The sequence below is a fragment of the Diabrotica undecimpunctata genome, chromosome 3 (genome assembly GCF_040954645.1).
Source record: "Diabrotica undecimpunctata isolate CICGRU chromosome 3, icDiaUnde3, whole genome shotgun sequence".
NCBI lineage: Eukaryota > Metazoa > Arthropoda > Insecta > Coleoptera > Chrysomelidae > Diabrotica > Diabrotica undecimpunctata.
Genome location: NC_092805.1, coordinates 167,391,366 through 167,407,704, shown reverse-complemented (window position 1 = coordinate 167,407,704; position 16,339 = coordinate 167,391,366). Strand labels below are relative to the sequence as shown.

The following is a 16,339-nucleotide window of genomic DNA, read 5'->3' as shown; positions in this document are numbered from 1 at the left end:
ATATTATCGCTGAAAATGAAACTGATAGACGAGGAAATATGGACAATATCAACAGCCTACGGAGTAAATGCAGATGCAAAAAAAGGAAGAGAAGGAAAAATTTTTCGAGGAGCTCCAAATGCAAATTGACAATGGGGAAGAAAATATAATTGTAATGGGAGATCTAGAATAGAGTCGGAAATAATAACAATGAAATTGAGGAATGCATGGGAAAAGAAGGAGAAGAAATACTACACAAAAATGGTGAAAGAATAATAAAAATATGTATGGAGAATAAACTTGTTATATCAAATTTAAAATTTAAACATAAAAAAGTACACAAATACACGAAAGTATAAGAAAGCAGAAATGAAAAATCAATCATAGATTACTTTTTGGTAAGTAGCAATAAATGGAAAAGAGTACAAGACACGAAAGTGAAAAGAGGCTCAGAGATTGGCAGTGATCATCATCTAGTAATAATGAGAATGAGAAAAGCAAAAGAAAAGGAAGAAAAGAGGAGAAAGGTAGTAAATGAAAAAGTAAAAAGCTACAAATTAAAAGAAGAAAGATATAAGAAGATATTCCAAGAAAAATTAGACAATATTTTGAAAGGTAGGGCAAAAACTGCAAGTATAGAAGAAAAGTGGGAAAATCTCAAGACCAACTTAATCATAGCTGCTGAGGAAACTTGCGGGAAGACAAAAATAGCAAACAATAGCATGAGGAGAACTGAATGGTAGACGGACGAAATACGAAGGAAAGTAAAGAACAAAAAAGAAAAATGGAAGAGATATCTAAGTACAAAGCGCCCTGAAGATTATGAGGCATATAAACAAAAAAGAAAAGAGGTTAAAATAGCTGTGAAAGCAGAAAAAGAAAGGTCGTGGGAAAAGTTTGGACTAAAAATGACAAATAATTATAGAGAAAACCAAAAACTCTTCTATGGCGCATTAAAACAGCTCAGACAAAAGAAAGAACACATGATGCCGAATATAAAAGACAAGAATGGAAAGGTAATAACAGAAGAAAACCAAATAATGGAAAGATGGAGAGAACATTTCAAAGAGCTAACTCATACAGACGTAGATAACATAGTGGAGATACAAGAAATAAATGAAGAACAAAAAGTAGAACCCATAACAACAGAGGAACTAGAAAAGGAAATTGAAAGAGTTAAATTAGGCAAAGCACCAGGCAAGGATCATATCACCCCGGAAATGATAAAATATAGGGAATAGAGGAAGTGCACAGCATGAAAGAACTAATGAATGATATCATAAAGAGAGCAGAAATACCACAGGACTGGAAGAAAGATATTATACTACCAATAAACAAAAAGGGCGACACTGTAATAAAGAGAAACTGTAATAATTATCGAGGTATTACTATATCAAATATTCCTGGGAAAGTATTCGCAAGAATAATAGAAACAAGAATAAAAACCCAAATAGAACCAAGTATGGAAGATACACAATGTGGATTCAGGAAGGACAGAAGTACGCAAGACCACATATTCACAATAAGACAAGTAAGTGAGAAAGTAATCAATAAAAATAGAGAAATACATATATGCTTTATTGATCTGGAAAAGGCGTATTAAAGGAGGTTTAATGGTTTAACCTCAAAAGATATTCGTCGTTTAGCCTTTAGTTGGCTTTGGCCAACAATTTGCCACATCCATTTTCTATCTCGAAGGCTCCTGCAGGAAGAAAATGGCTAAGGAATTTTTTAAACCGTAACAAGATTATTTCATTTCGAACGCCACAAGGTGTATCTGCTGCTAGAATCAAAGGATTTACTAAAGAAAAGCTTAAGAAACTTTATGATATTTTGGAACCAGAAAAGATAAAATTTAATCCAAGCAGGATTTATAATGTTGACGAGTCCGGGATAACAGCTGTTCAACACAAGCATACTAAATTTATAGGCTTAAAAAGAAAAAAACAAATTGGAGCTTTAACAACTTCGGAAAGAGGTTCATTTGTTACAGTTGTTATACGTATAAATACAAATAGGCATTATATTCCCCCAATGATGATCTCCCCGAGAGAAAGTTTTAAAGCAGAATTGATGGATGGAGCCCCTCCTGGAGCAATTGGCAGCAATTGGAAGATTGCTTTTGGGTGGATTCAATCCTACTTATTTACGCAGTGTTTGGATCATTTTATTTCTTATACTAAGCCATCCGCCGAAGATCCTGTCGTTTTAATTTTAGACGGTCACAACTCGCATACAAGAAACTTGGAGGTTACTAATAAAGCTCGAGAAAATAATATCATTGTAATATGCCCACCTCCACACTCAACTCATAAGATACAACCTTTAGATGTAGCCTTTATGGGACCTTTAAATACATATTATTGCCAACAACTCGAAAACTAGTTAAGAAATAATCCTGGTAGAAAAATTTCCCCGTACTAGATTGCTGGTTTGTTTGGAAAAGCTTATTTAAGGACAGCATCAATGGAACTCTTGTTGCATGGTTTTCGAAAATGTGGCATTATACCATTTGATAGAGATTTGTTTCGTGACCAAGATTTTGCAATCCATGAAAAGTTAGAAACTTCTCTTGTTGATGACAATAATTTTGTAAAACCAACTGACTTAAAACCTTTGCCTATTTTACCTGGTCCATCAGGAATTAAACGAAAGAATTCTGGTGCAGCTGCTTTAATTAGTGGATCGCCTGATAAAAAAGCTCTTGAAGAAGCACTATCGCCTAAAACTGCAAGCGGTGTTAAGAAAGTGGTACACTTTGACTCTAATACATGCAGAAAGAAAACATAAACGCTGATACTAATTTACGCAAAGAACGTGGAGCCGAAGGCAACATTAATTTCATTTGCGAATTTTGTATGGATGGATAGTCACCATTAACTTGTCTTTTTTGTACCTTTCAGAATAATAAATATCATTTACTGAAATGAAATTGATATTTTGTAATCAGCAAAATAACAAATATATTGTTTACATTGTACATGTACATGACATAAGCTTTTCCCTAATACCAGATCCTATCCAATATTAGACGATTATTTTGTAAACTGTCGAATTTGGGTTTTTTTTATTAACATTTTATTATCGCCTACTGGTATCTTTTAGAGTTATTTCAATCCTACCAGAACATAATAGATAGTTATACCAAATAAATTAATAAAAACCAAACAAAATTAGAATTATTTTTTTGTAAAAAGTAGCGGTTGAAAAAAATGTATCCAATATTAGGCCACTTTCCTCTATTATCAAATTTCTTTGCTAGTGTTCAATCATAAATTAAACCCTTACATTAATCTTATTTATCTTATATATATATATATATATATATATATATATATATATATATATATATATATTTTGTTATGATATGTAAAATCGAGAAAAATATTGGTTTGTTTAAAAATATTTCAAAGTTCAAAAACATTAAAATAATTCAGATAAGTAGGATAATATCCAACAAACATTTCGAAGAAGGAAAGTTATTAAATTCTTGGATTACCTGTACTAAACAAAATGTAAGCTTTGCATAAATTATTTCTTTGTTATACTTGAGTGACCCGCATAATTTTAAGTGAAATCCAAAGACAATTGAACGGGGTTTTCCAAAATACATTAATGCAGTGATTAGAGACAAATAGAAGAGATTTTAGAAAGAGGTTTTTGTTAGTTTTTAAGAATTATAGAAAATATTATTTGTAAATAAGTTTTAGGAAATTTTATAATTATAGGTAAAAATTTGTTTGTTATCGAAATGAAAAAATTGGGGAATTGTGACGAGTTTTGATTGGCGGAGATTGAAAAAGGCGGGATAAGTATGTAGGAAAAAGTTTAGCGAGATTGAGGAGAGAGAAAAGATAATCAGTTGGTTTTCCAAGTCTGTAAGACGAACAGTGATTGTTCTCTGGTGGTTCCCAAGAAGTAACAAGCAGTAGTGTTGAATGTTAGTGAGTTTTTGTGGAGTTAGTGTATCTGACAGAAGCTGAAGCAGCAAAATATTGTAAGTCATATTTTCCTACTTATATTCCAAGAGTCACTGTTCAGGCCAACGAGAGATTCAGTTTATCGTAAAGAGAAGATATTCCAAGAGTCATTTTTCACTCGGGCCAACGAGAGATTCAGTTTATCGAGAGGAGAAAGGCTATCATAATTTGAATGATTGTTGCTTTTGAAGGAGATCATTAAGGACGATATACTTGCAACAATCTGTTGTAAGATTGCTGATTACATAGGGAGCGGTTGAGAGGAGATAATACAGTCTACAAGGAACAAGGATTTGGACCACTCATCATCAGAGAGAGATATTTTTGTTTTCTGCAGTTTTTTTCTTTTATTGATAACACAATTTTTACACGTAATTTAGAAAGGATATAAATATTTTGATTAGGAGAGTTAGAATAGTTTGGGATTTTGAGTTTTCAATTAATATTGTTTGTACCATTAATTTTGATTGTTCACGTACGGAGAACAAAATTTTGAGAATCCTTATATGAGATTTGTTTATTGAAAACTTTTGAGTGTGAATTATTTCATTATTTTTATTTCAATATATAGTGTTAGATCATATGTGTTTTTTATTATTCCGGTATTCTCTGGACCTTACCTTTCACATGTAATAGCATAGATATTGAAGCACGAATTTAACCCTGAGATAAAAGAATTAAAAATTGTGATAGAGTCATAATCATATCATTTAAATAATTTTAATTAATCAAAAAAATTAATTAGCTAATTATTGCTTGGCGCACCAAGACTTTAAATATCACAATAATATATATATATATATATATATATATATATATATATATATATATATATATATATATATATATATATATATATCGAATACATCGTATACATCGAATTTATGTAGCCAGTATTAGTTGTTTGAAATATTTAAGTGCCAGATAATAGATGAAAATTTGCGAATGTAATTGACGAAAAACATACCAACTGCTCCCCGTAATTTAGAATCCTGAATATTGTCGCACGCTCCCCATACATACTTCGCGGTTGTCAACAATTTTCGAAGCAGTATATAACAACGTTTTTGATGGTTTTTTAATAACAAATTCATCCGATGATAGGGACAGAAATCAAGCGAACGCATCGCAGTCAACTCTGAGACATTTGAAGAATCTTCGGTGTCATGATTTATTTATGAAGATCACGTCGTTTGCGGCCTCGTAGACTATGCCCAGACGATTTACAGTTAGTTGATTAACTAAAAGCTAAGAAATTCGCCTTCGGTTGGGGAATTACAACAAAAATGTCCAATTTATTTATATCCAAGACGTGTTGCGAAAACTAAATCAAATTATAAATAAAGTAAACAGCAAAATGTATTAGAGAGGTCGGGTATAATGGAATTTTTCTTTTAAAATGAGTTGACTGAACTGAAATGCAAGTAAGCAAGCAAGCAATTTAATTAAACCCAGCCTGTGGGATATGTTCAACCCTAAGAATTACGTTCGGGTGTAACAATTCATTGGAGCGAGGTGTATTAGCTCGAGTAAAAACAGGAGTCACTCCACCGCGCTCCAATGCTCCAGACCATCCCTTTCCCCCTATAGCACTCTGATGCACGATAAGGGCACAACTATCAGCCAAATGCTCTTCATGTGGGAGTCCTGGGTAATAAAACTTTAACGTGGTTTCCTAACAGAATCAAATCAAAACAGTAAATTCGCACCCTTTTTGGATGAAGATTATAAGTAATTGGATTCTTCAACAAAGGTAACCAACCGATTATGAGTAAAATTATTTTCTATCAATAAATTAAATTGTTTCCTCAAAGCATGTCCTTTGACAAAAAAAACTTTTTGCCCAAGAAAAAAGCTTCATTTACAGATGAACAGTATGAACTGAACAAAATAATAAATCGAAATCTTTCTTAAATTTTACATCAAAATATTGAACCACTCTATCTAAAATACTAATTGTTTTTAGACCCGTACCCACGTACATTTATATTTAATATAACAAAACAACTCGATTTAAGACAATGCAGATGTCAGAATGGGATAAGTATAGTATAGAACCACATCAAAATAGTGATATAGTTCGTCTCACTCACCTGAATCCTTGGGAGGGCTATTTTTATCCCACCTTACCCTATTTTTGCGGCCGTCAGTTGTGTACGGTTGCGGTTTACCTGCAACTATTGCAAAACATCCTCTACGCCATCCTTCAATGATTTTGCGGTATATTTTCGGAGGTTCCAATAGTAAAGAGAAGGAAAATTAGTGGATTTTGTATTGTTTGTGAAATGTCTAAGTAGGTTACGTCGGCATTGTCGATTTATTAAAGTGGGTTTTAATACATAGTTGACATTAATTAGAATTTAAATTTTATAAGTTAATTCGCTAACTTAAGAACTGTTTATTTTAGTTTTACTAGTGAGGTTTTTACAATGAGTGAAACTTCTTTTTCTTATTCATTCCAGAGTTGATTGTACTACTTGAAGATATCTCGTTGCAGTATTATCCGGCTTTCATATCCATATAACAGAGGAGTTTTGGCTATTTTGTCTTATAAAGTTTTATCATTGCATTGTTTCTTGTCTTGTTCTTTAATGTTCTGTGGATTGCTTCGAAAGAAATCTGAAACCTGTTAATTCTGTGATCAATATCTCTATTTTTTCGAAACCGGTCAAAACCCTAGGTAACTGGTATTATTTATTTGTTCTAGTGAATGATTATCAGGTGGTAAGAATACTTTCTATTCTATCATTTTTTTTTTCACAGATAGTTTTTGTTTATTGACGACAACTGTACGAGAAAAAAAAACACGATTTGAGGTTTGCGATATGAAATATTCGTACCTTGTATAGTTTAGGAGCTCTCCAAAGTTTTAAAAACGAACTAGATAGATACAAAATAGACATAATTGCCATACAAGAAATAAGGTAAATTGAAAACTAATGAACAAAAGAAACCATACGATTTTCTACTTCTGCGGTCCTAAAAGTCACTTCTTGAGCAGTATATTCATATTAAACAAGAGAGTAAAACATATAATAAGAGATTTCAGTGCCACTGGACTCAAAATGTGTATTTTGAGATATAAACGACGTTTCTTTAACTACATCCCAATTAATGCGCAACCCTGACAAAGTAAAAAGAAGATGAAGGTAGAAAGTTTTATGATGAAATACAGTCAGCATATCAGTCATGCTCAAAAATAATCTATAGTTAATGACCTTATAAAGACCTAAACACAAAAGTTAAGATAACGGCACTTAAAACTTACAATAGGTAAGTACACTATCCATGAACAATCAAATGAAAACGGTAATAGCTTAATAATTCTATCAAAATCACTTAACATGGTGATTGTCAGCAGGCACTCCGCTCGAAAAGATATGATAGACTCAAGACACCAATCGAATATAATCCTCCATTTGCTCCTCACCTGGTGCGGATGTTTATCCGCACCAGGACAGAAAGAAATGCTGACCATAGTTAAGTTAGCTTAGTAGTAGTAGTTAGTATAAAAAACAAAAAAAATCGCTCTATGTCTAAACCAAACCAACGTCTCAACCCAACATCGAATATCATGTGAATACTGTTTCCTCATAAAAAATTCAACTCAAAATATATAAAAAAACTCGTCAGGCTTTTATACCAGCCGTATAGGCTTAGGCTCTTCAGGCAGATCGTATGCAGATCATATCGCGACTTCCGAGCACCGAAGTCATGTGCGGCATACATGGGTTCGGTGGGCGGACCCCACTTGGATGCTTAGCAGGCAAAAAGAACACAATTTATTTTGCCAAATCGGCAGCTGAGTGGCCGAGCACACACTTTTTCGGACTGAGAGTCATCAGCTCAGGCTGGTGGCTCTCTGTTCGAAACACACACTTTTTCTTTTAGGGACACCAGTCCCGAAGTCAAGTTAGAGTAACTTCAATAGAGTCAGTAAAGTAAATAGGGAGAAAAGCCGATATGTGTAATACCCCTACAGGTAGGTGGCCTAACCACAGTCAATAAAAACAGAGAATGTTCCATTACCCAAGGCATCCAAAGTAACTTTCAGATCATAAGCCTCCTCACCTAAGTCACACGATGAGGAGGAGTGGAAGAAATCCCTGGGGAAATACTGATTTAAATCACTGTCTGATCGAAAGTAGGGTAAGGACCAAAATTTCAAACATCAAAAGGAAAGAGTTTCTAAACATAATTGATACAATGTAGAAGGACTTAAAGTTACGAACAAACATAGAGAATATAAAGAAAATATTCAATCAAACAGAAAAATAGACTAAAACATGAGAACATAAATGAAGATTGGGAAGAGTGTGACATCTTAAAAGAAGCAGCTGAAGAAGTACTAGGCATGGAAAGTAAAGAAAGAAGAACATGAACGAATGACTGGTTTGACTAAAAATTTCAGATTGTAACAGCACACAACATTTACTGGTGCAACAGGGGCAACTACATAAATAAGAAAAGAAAATCCGTAGAAGAAAGAAAATATCAACAAAGAACTTCAAGAACCAGAAGAACTCAGTAAGCCAACAGAGACAAGAAAGTTTTACAAGAAACCGAATATCACCGTTATTTAGAAAAAGCTAAAGTCCATCCTCGATGGTGCTTTAAAAGTCCATCAACGGGAGGAATCCTACGTAATGTAGTCCAGACCGATGTGGTTGGATCTGACATTAAGTCATCCATCTAATATTGTCATAAAATCCATATCTATTCTATTTCCATTTATATTCCATTATTAAAGTATTTAAAATATATTTATTATCATTGTTATTTATTTACTATTATTTTCAAGTTATATTCGACGAGTACATTCTCACAATGTGAGTGCCGACATCAAGCTATTATCCATTACTTCTTCTTCGACGGAGGAAGGGTAAATAGTAATAAAACACAGTAATTTTCGTAGACAACGATAACTCGGCAAAAAGGAATCTGTTTCTCGAGGCTACAAGGCTATGAAGGGAAATGAAAATCGAGTAGCACTACGAACAAGCAGAACCCCAAAAGGTAGCCATCTAGGTTGCCATCAATGCGCATTGGGTTCAATCTAACAGCAAACGGTGACATGAACGAAAGCAGAAAGGAATTTAAACCGAGAACAACGATTGTAATGCGATAATCACCCCTGTATTCAATTCACGTTGCAGTTTTTTGTTATCCCACATTCATTCACTATTAGTTTGTACATAGTAATTAATAAGGTATTTACGCATTCTTTCATTACATCTGCACTAAAGTTGTCTAATTCGGATGCCGGGAGAAAGTGGTTTGAGATGCTTAGATTAACACATGAAACTAAATAGAAGAAGGAACCTTAACGAAGAAGAATTTCGTAGTTCAAGAGACTTGGATCAATTAAGTTCAATAGAATATTTTCCAACTGCTCTTGGTAGATAACTACTCTCCATTGTTTTTTTTAATTGAAAAAAAATCACAAAATATTTACAGAATAGTAAAATATTCATCCGTTTTTTCTGTTATAGAAAAATCCTCATGTAAAACCAATCATCTATTTTTATATAAAATCAAAAACCTTTTGCAGCTCTGCAGTAAAAAAACTATTAAAGAATTCCCATGCAAGCTAAGAATGCAAAAACCCTCAATCGCATACCTCAGAGTGAAAAATACATCCTCTACCCAATTAGAAACATTTGTTTATGAGGATTCTATTGTAGAGACAGTCACTTATCGACTAGTGCTGTCATTTGCAGCGATTTACGGCTTCGCGGCCACTTTTTTGAGTCTGAGAATTTCCGAAAATTTGAGAAGAGGGAATATTTGTGTGGAAAGGAGTCGACTGTCGGTCGTCTTTCGAGTTTGGTCCGTAGCCGACGCGTGCGGAATATTAAACTTTAAAACAATGCTGTGGAATCCACTAATAGTTCTGGCCAAATATGTACTCGGCCTGACAAAACATGTCCTGCATCCAGAGCAGTGGCGCGACCGCACATTCCTTCGGTGTTTCCTATGCATTCTCCTGAAATTCATCTCTAAAAATTTAACAGCAGGTATTATAATATACATTTGCTGCACTATGCAGTGGTTAATATACGAAAAGTGATCGATATGTCGTTCACTAAGATTATTTCACGCTACAAATTGTTGCTGTGAATTGGTAAGTTGCTGAAAATCGCAATTTTAAAATTACTATTAAAAATCCTGTAGTTTTATAGTTCTTTCTCGGCCATAAGCAAAAAATTTTTTAAGGATTTTTAACATCAAATTAAAAGAATGATGTTCAACACAGAGCAAAAAAAACTTATCGAATGTTACTTCCATTTTGGCGTGGAAGCAATATTCCGGAATAGATGACCGATTTTTCTGAAGAATATCTTGAATTAAAATACTTTTTACAATGTTTTGACAAATTGAGTGCAATTGCATATAGTGCAGCTGAGAATATTGAAACTATTCAACGTGTCGTAGACAAGAACCAAAAACATGCAGTTCAGTAATGGCTCAACAAACAGATTTTTCATATGACATATGCCAACATATTTTAAAAAAATGTGTACTACTGATAACATTTTGAAGAACCTTACAAAGAACATATATTTATTATTATTATTTATTAATACCAAGCAAAAAGCAGTAATGCTTTTGCTCACCAGGTCATCTAAGGCTCTCAGACAAGTTTAGTTCTGGGACGTTTTTACTGCGGAAATTTATAGATATTCTTTTTAATTAAATAGCTTAAAAATTATAAGAAAAACACGAAAATAAAGGTCATTTAACGCGTCTGACGACACGAACATATCGGAAAAACGACTATAACGAAATCCATAGATAACCAGCTAATTTTTTCAGGATACTTTCATTAACAGCTGCACAAAAAACTTATTATATTGTCTGACTGAACTTGTTTTCCGATTTTCCTTATCTTATTCGAAATTTGATTTCAACAAAACGGCTGTCTTTCAAGTAATGAACGTGATGAAACGTGCGATTAGTACATAAGGTACAATAAAATGGCATCGGTCACCAATTTCTACAGCATAAATTCGATAGCCACCAACTTAGAGCAACTAAGACAACAGATAGTCGAACTTAGCCAAAACATATCGGCAAATGAACTCAACGCCATGAGAAAGGCGTTGTATAATAGATTTGGTTTTTGTTTGGCACAAGGTGGTGGTTGGTTTGAACATTTAATTCGGTGAGACTTTTACTTCGTTTATAGTTCCTTTTGGAATTATTTTTAAATTAAATAGTAGTTTTGGAGTTAATGTTTATTTTATTTCATATTTATATAACTAATTTTATTTTCACATCCACTATTAGCTAAACAAAAATATGTTTTCAAAGATATTGTTTGGAAAATATCAAATAATGTCTTCTTTTTAATTAAACGACGTAAATTTTTGTCCATTTTAATCTTAACCGACTATATTCTCCTGTAACATTGATATTAAAATTAATTTTACTCTTAAGAAACCTATGAATCAAACCTATGAATCAAAAAATTAAATAAATGAATTGAAGGACCTGACATCAAATTAAAAAGTAAACAACTTGTTTTAACCTACAGAACAATTTACACGACAAAAAGGCAACTATCAATACTTAAATATAAACATTTTATTTGTTAAGAGATAGAAAACCCTCAAAATTGGGTATTCAAAAATTTTTTCATTAGTTCCAAAATCTTTTCTATTGGTTTTGCCAGGACTTATTGATTTGGGACCTGAAAAGTAGTTTTAGATCTGATGCTAGTTGAAAGGATTTGATGTCTGATTTGATTGTAATGGCTTCCTTTGCAGCAGTATCAGCAGTCTCATTGCCTAAAATGCTAACGTGTGAAGGAATACAGATTAATGTTATTTTGATTAATTCGTTTGGTGGCCCCGCCTACGTTCATTGTACTGCTAGGCTGTTATACTCCATTCGCTTAGCTGGGGCATATTTTGACAGATTCATTGTCGGAAACCTACAACACAACAATTCCTACTTCTCAGTATTAATAGTCCAAGTATCCTACTATTGCAGACTTCTTTCTTTAAAAAAAGAAAAATTATTCTAAATAGTGGAAGTGTATACTAAACCCATTAAATTTTGGGTAGTATGTATTAAAAAAATATATTTTAGTTGTTATAATTTAACATAACTATTTATTATATGGTGCAGATAAATAAATATTGAATGTCGGTAATTCGCAAAGTTCTATTTTATTTACTATTTAATTTGTTTACTAATAATATTGGCTATGAGTACGTGTGCTTGGTTTTATAGTAATTTCCAGCCACTTTTAGTCTGTCAAAAAGTAACTAACTTCGCAAAAAAATAATTACTAAATTCACTAGACAGTTCGGACTGGGAATAGCGAACCGAGTATATTTAAATCAACTCCAAATTTATACTACTAAAAGTCATACATAACCGAATATATCACAAACTGGACATAGACGTTAATAATACCCAATTTTGTTTTCGCAAAGGACTAGGAACGCGTGAAGCTCTTTTTTCATTTAATATACTGATACAAAGATGCCTGGACGTCAATTAAGATATATACGCATGTTTTATTGACTATAATAAAGCATTCGATAAAGTACGACATAAACAATTATTAATGAATGTCTCGAAATCAAGGAAGATTGACTACAACGACCTCAGGATCATATCAAAGTTATACTATAAACAGCGAGCAAAAGTACGTGTTAACGAACAGCTGTCAGAAGAAATTGAAATTAGATGTCGAATGAGACAGGGATGCGTATTGTCGCCAATTCTTTTTAATGCCTACTCCGAAGAGATCCTGAAAAACGCTCTTAAGGGTGAAACAGCTGGAATATAGGTAAATGGAGTTCCCATTAACAATATTAGATATGCGGACGGTACTGTAATCTTAGCCGAAAATATTGAAGATCTTCAGAGATTGGTGACCAGAATAGTGGAGTATGGAAAAGAGTATGGTCTAACAATGAATGTCAAAAAGACGAAATAAATGAGAATATCGAAAATTCAAAGAAATAACGAGAATAACATTTGATCGTGTTAATCACTGTATATTGATCAAAGCTCTAAAAGACATTGGCTTGGACGGCAGAGATGTTCAAATAATTGCAAATTTATATTGGAATCAAACAACATCCGTTTGAGTAAATAATGTGGAATCACAGGCTCTTAATATTAAAAGAGGAGTACGGAGGGGATGCCTCTTGTCACCCCTGTTTTCAACGTTTACTCCGAAAAAAATTTCAGAAAAGCTCTTTCTGAAAAACAAGAAGGAATACGTGTGAACGGTGAAGTCATCAATAATTTTCGGTATGCGGACGATACGGTACGCCTAGCTTCTAGTCAAGAAGATCTGCAAACACTACTTGATAGTGTCGTTAAGAGTTGTAGGGAGGCAGGTCTGGATCTGAACATACGGAAAACCAAAATACTCGTAATAAATAAACAACAGCAATAAAACCGTCTATCTATGTAAATAATACCAAACTTGAGCAAGTTGATAAAATCGTTTACCTTGGACAGCAATTAAATTGTAACGTAGAAAGTCACGGCGAAATTAGGTCTAGGATAGAGCAGGCTAAAGTAGCTTTTAGAAGGATGTCCAAGGTGTTATGTAACAGAGACGTAAAATTGGCATTGAGGATACGCCTACTTCGCTGCTACGTTTTCTCGGTCTTACTTTATGGTGTCGAGTCCTGGACTGTGAATAAAATCGATCTAAATCGCCTTGAGGTTTTCGAAATGTGGTACTATAGAAGAATTTTAAAAGTTTCCTGGATGGAGAAAATTCGAAACTCCACAATAATAAAACGTCTCAGCAAGACTATTGAGATCATAAAAAGCATCAAGCAGAGAAAGCTGGAGTATTTCGGACATGTAATGAGAGGTCCCAAATATAGGTTGCTACAAAATATCATGCAAGGAAAAATAGCAGGCAAACGCAGTCCAGGACGAAGAAGAACCTCATGGTTGAAGAACTTGCGAGATTGGTATGGTGTTGATACAAGCATGCTATTTAGAGTGGCAGTGAATAAAATTAAGATAGCTATGATGGTAACTAACGTTCTGAAAGGACATGGTACATGAAGAAGAATAATAACATCATACAGTGGCCCACAACAGAAGAAGAGTGTAATTGTATAATCTATTCCATTTATATTATTGTTTCTTGATCATAATAATAAAATAAGTTCATTAAATTGTTATTTATTTTATTTAAAAGCACGTCCTGTTCTAAAATTGAAAGAAATTTCCTCAAAAATATATTTTTTTTCAATTTTTTTTCAGAAACCCATCAAGTGTAAAAAATTATTAATTTTTTTTTATTTAATTGGAAATAATTAAAATATAATGGACTATGTCATCTGTTTTAGAAAGGTATTAAGTAATATACATAAAAAATTAAAGAACAAATTTTCAGATTTGTGAGAGATAATCAGTTTTTCTTCATTTGTCGAAAATATGAAAAACTGCACTTGTCGGGTTTCTGAAATAAACGATTCAATTACAAATGACAAACAGACAGTCAAATTACTTTGAATATGTTTTATTTCAATAGGAATAATCCTTGGAAAAAAGATCTGAATAAACATTTATAAGATTGGTACTCGGAATAGGTACCGCCGCTGTTTGAAAATGTACTGCTAGCATCGAGTGAGGTTCTCAAGCGCCCCGGCAATGGCCCCGGCCCCATTATGCAGAATTGTATTTTAATTTTGTCGCGATCTCTCATAAACATAAAAGGCACGATGACGCCCTTTTAACATTTCAAAACAACATTTTTACATAAATCAGTGCTAGTTTATTTGAAAAAAACTATGCCGATCCCGGCAAAAAACTGCTGCAAGAGCTGCCGACAGGTACGTTTGAAAAAGGAACCGCTCCATGCGATGATAGCCTTTGGATTTTTTTGTTTAAGTCGCTTTTCTCGAATTTTAAACAGATATGGGGATGGGTACTTCGGACTTTTGGCAAGTTTTGTGTTTATTGCAGAGCACTTGACGAGTCAGCATAAAAACATTTTAAGTAGGGTTTTAACCAAAAATGAAGAAATAGTCTACATAGGAAAATTTATCGTTTATATTATTTTTCTTACATTATCATTACTCTGATATTTCGTTAAAACACATGATTAGGCATTTTTCAATATACCTATCTATCAGTTAAATATATTTTTTTTTACTATTTTACTTTTACTAAAAATATAAATCTTGATCTGTTAAATCGTAACTCTTATCTATATTGTTATTTTTTGTTTCAGTGCCAAAGAAACCACACATACTCGACATAAAAGAAGTTTCGCCGAAATCGCGAAGAAAAATTGAATTGAGAAATCGAATACTCATTTGTACTGTACGAGGGTTTCCCCTACCGAAGATTACGTGGAGGCGGAAAAACCAAGAACTGCATCATAGCAGGGCTTATAATGTGCTGTATAAAAGGTAGGCTTTACTAGTTTATTAAAGACAAATTAATTATACTCAATTTGAAAATGCACGATAACATAGTTTCTATGGCAAAATATAAACGAAATCTAATTCATGAAATTTTTTTTACAATTTTATCTCCTGTTATGTGTGGCAGTGATTCGTCACTATTAATGTCTACTAAAAGTTTATCCAATGTAGGTTATCTTATCTTAAAAATAAAACGAATGCACTTTTTTCGAATTTTTTGTGTTGCAATATCGTCTATTTTGCTTTGATTTTCTACCTGTTTATGTTTCTGGTGCTTCTGAAATAGTGCCTTTCTTTCCTTGTTTCATAACTCTATAAAATCGTAATGCTTCTCTAATACCCATCGTAATATGTGATATATTACATTTATTTTTGTACATTCTTCTACATTCTTTATTAACTCCGCTCCAGCAGTGGATATGGCCTTCTATTGTTTCCGTTCCATTTCCTTTCTTTTTGGTTTCTGTTATTACTAGTATGTCGATGTTGCTTACTCTAAACTCCTTGATCACTTCCGTCGTCTTTTTGTTCTATCCTTGTATATTCCATGTTGCACATATGAATGTTCTATCTTTTCTTCGTTTTGATTTTTGGTTGAGCTTTGATAAGACTGGGTCTTCCGAACTCTTCGCAACATTGCCTCCCTCCCCGTATCCGATGGGGCTCCCTCTACCAGAGGTGTGGATTTCCACCCGGGGATGTGTTTTCGTATTTGGCTTTTTCATCTTGCGATTTTCGTTTTCTTACTCTTATGTTTTTCTGTGTGTTAGGTTGCTAATTCCTAACGCTACAACCCCCGTTTGGAGGACCTTTTCTTATTTTATATATAAAAATTTTAGTATATCTTTGGATATTTCTTGAGTGGAATGTTTTTTGGAGTCCATATCATGCCCTATTTGTAAGGTATATTCGTCTTTTATTTTCTTCGCTTGATTTATTGGTAGTAGTCACTAGCGGACC

At 33.2% G+C, this 16,339-nt stretch overlaps 1 protein-coding gene across 2 annotated transcripts in view; it reads left to right on the top strand.

The window, feature by feature from the left end:
• The window catches only part of vn (membrane-bound neuregulin protein vein), a 304,648-nt gene that overhangs the window by 261,706 nt on the left and 26,603 nt on the right, over positions 1-16,339 (top strand). For both annotated transcript variants that reach the window (XM_072527512.1, XM_072527511.1), the window contains exon 2: positions 15,184-15,364. In XM_072527512.1, the coding sequence (XP_072383613.1) occupies positions 15,184-15,364 (181 nt within the window). The remainder of the gene's footprint in view (positions 1-15,183; positions 15,365-16,339) is intronic.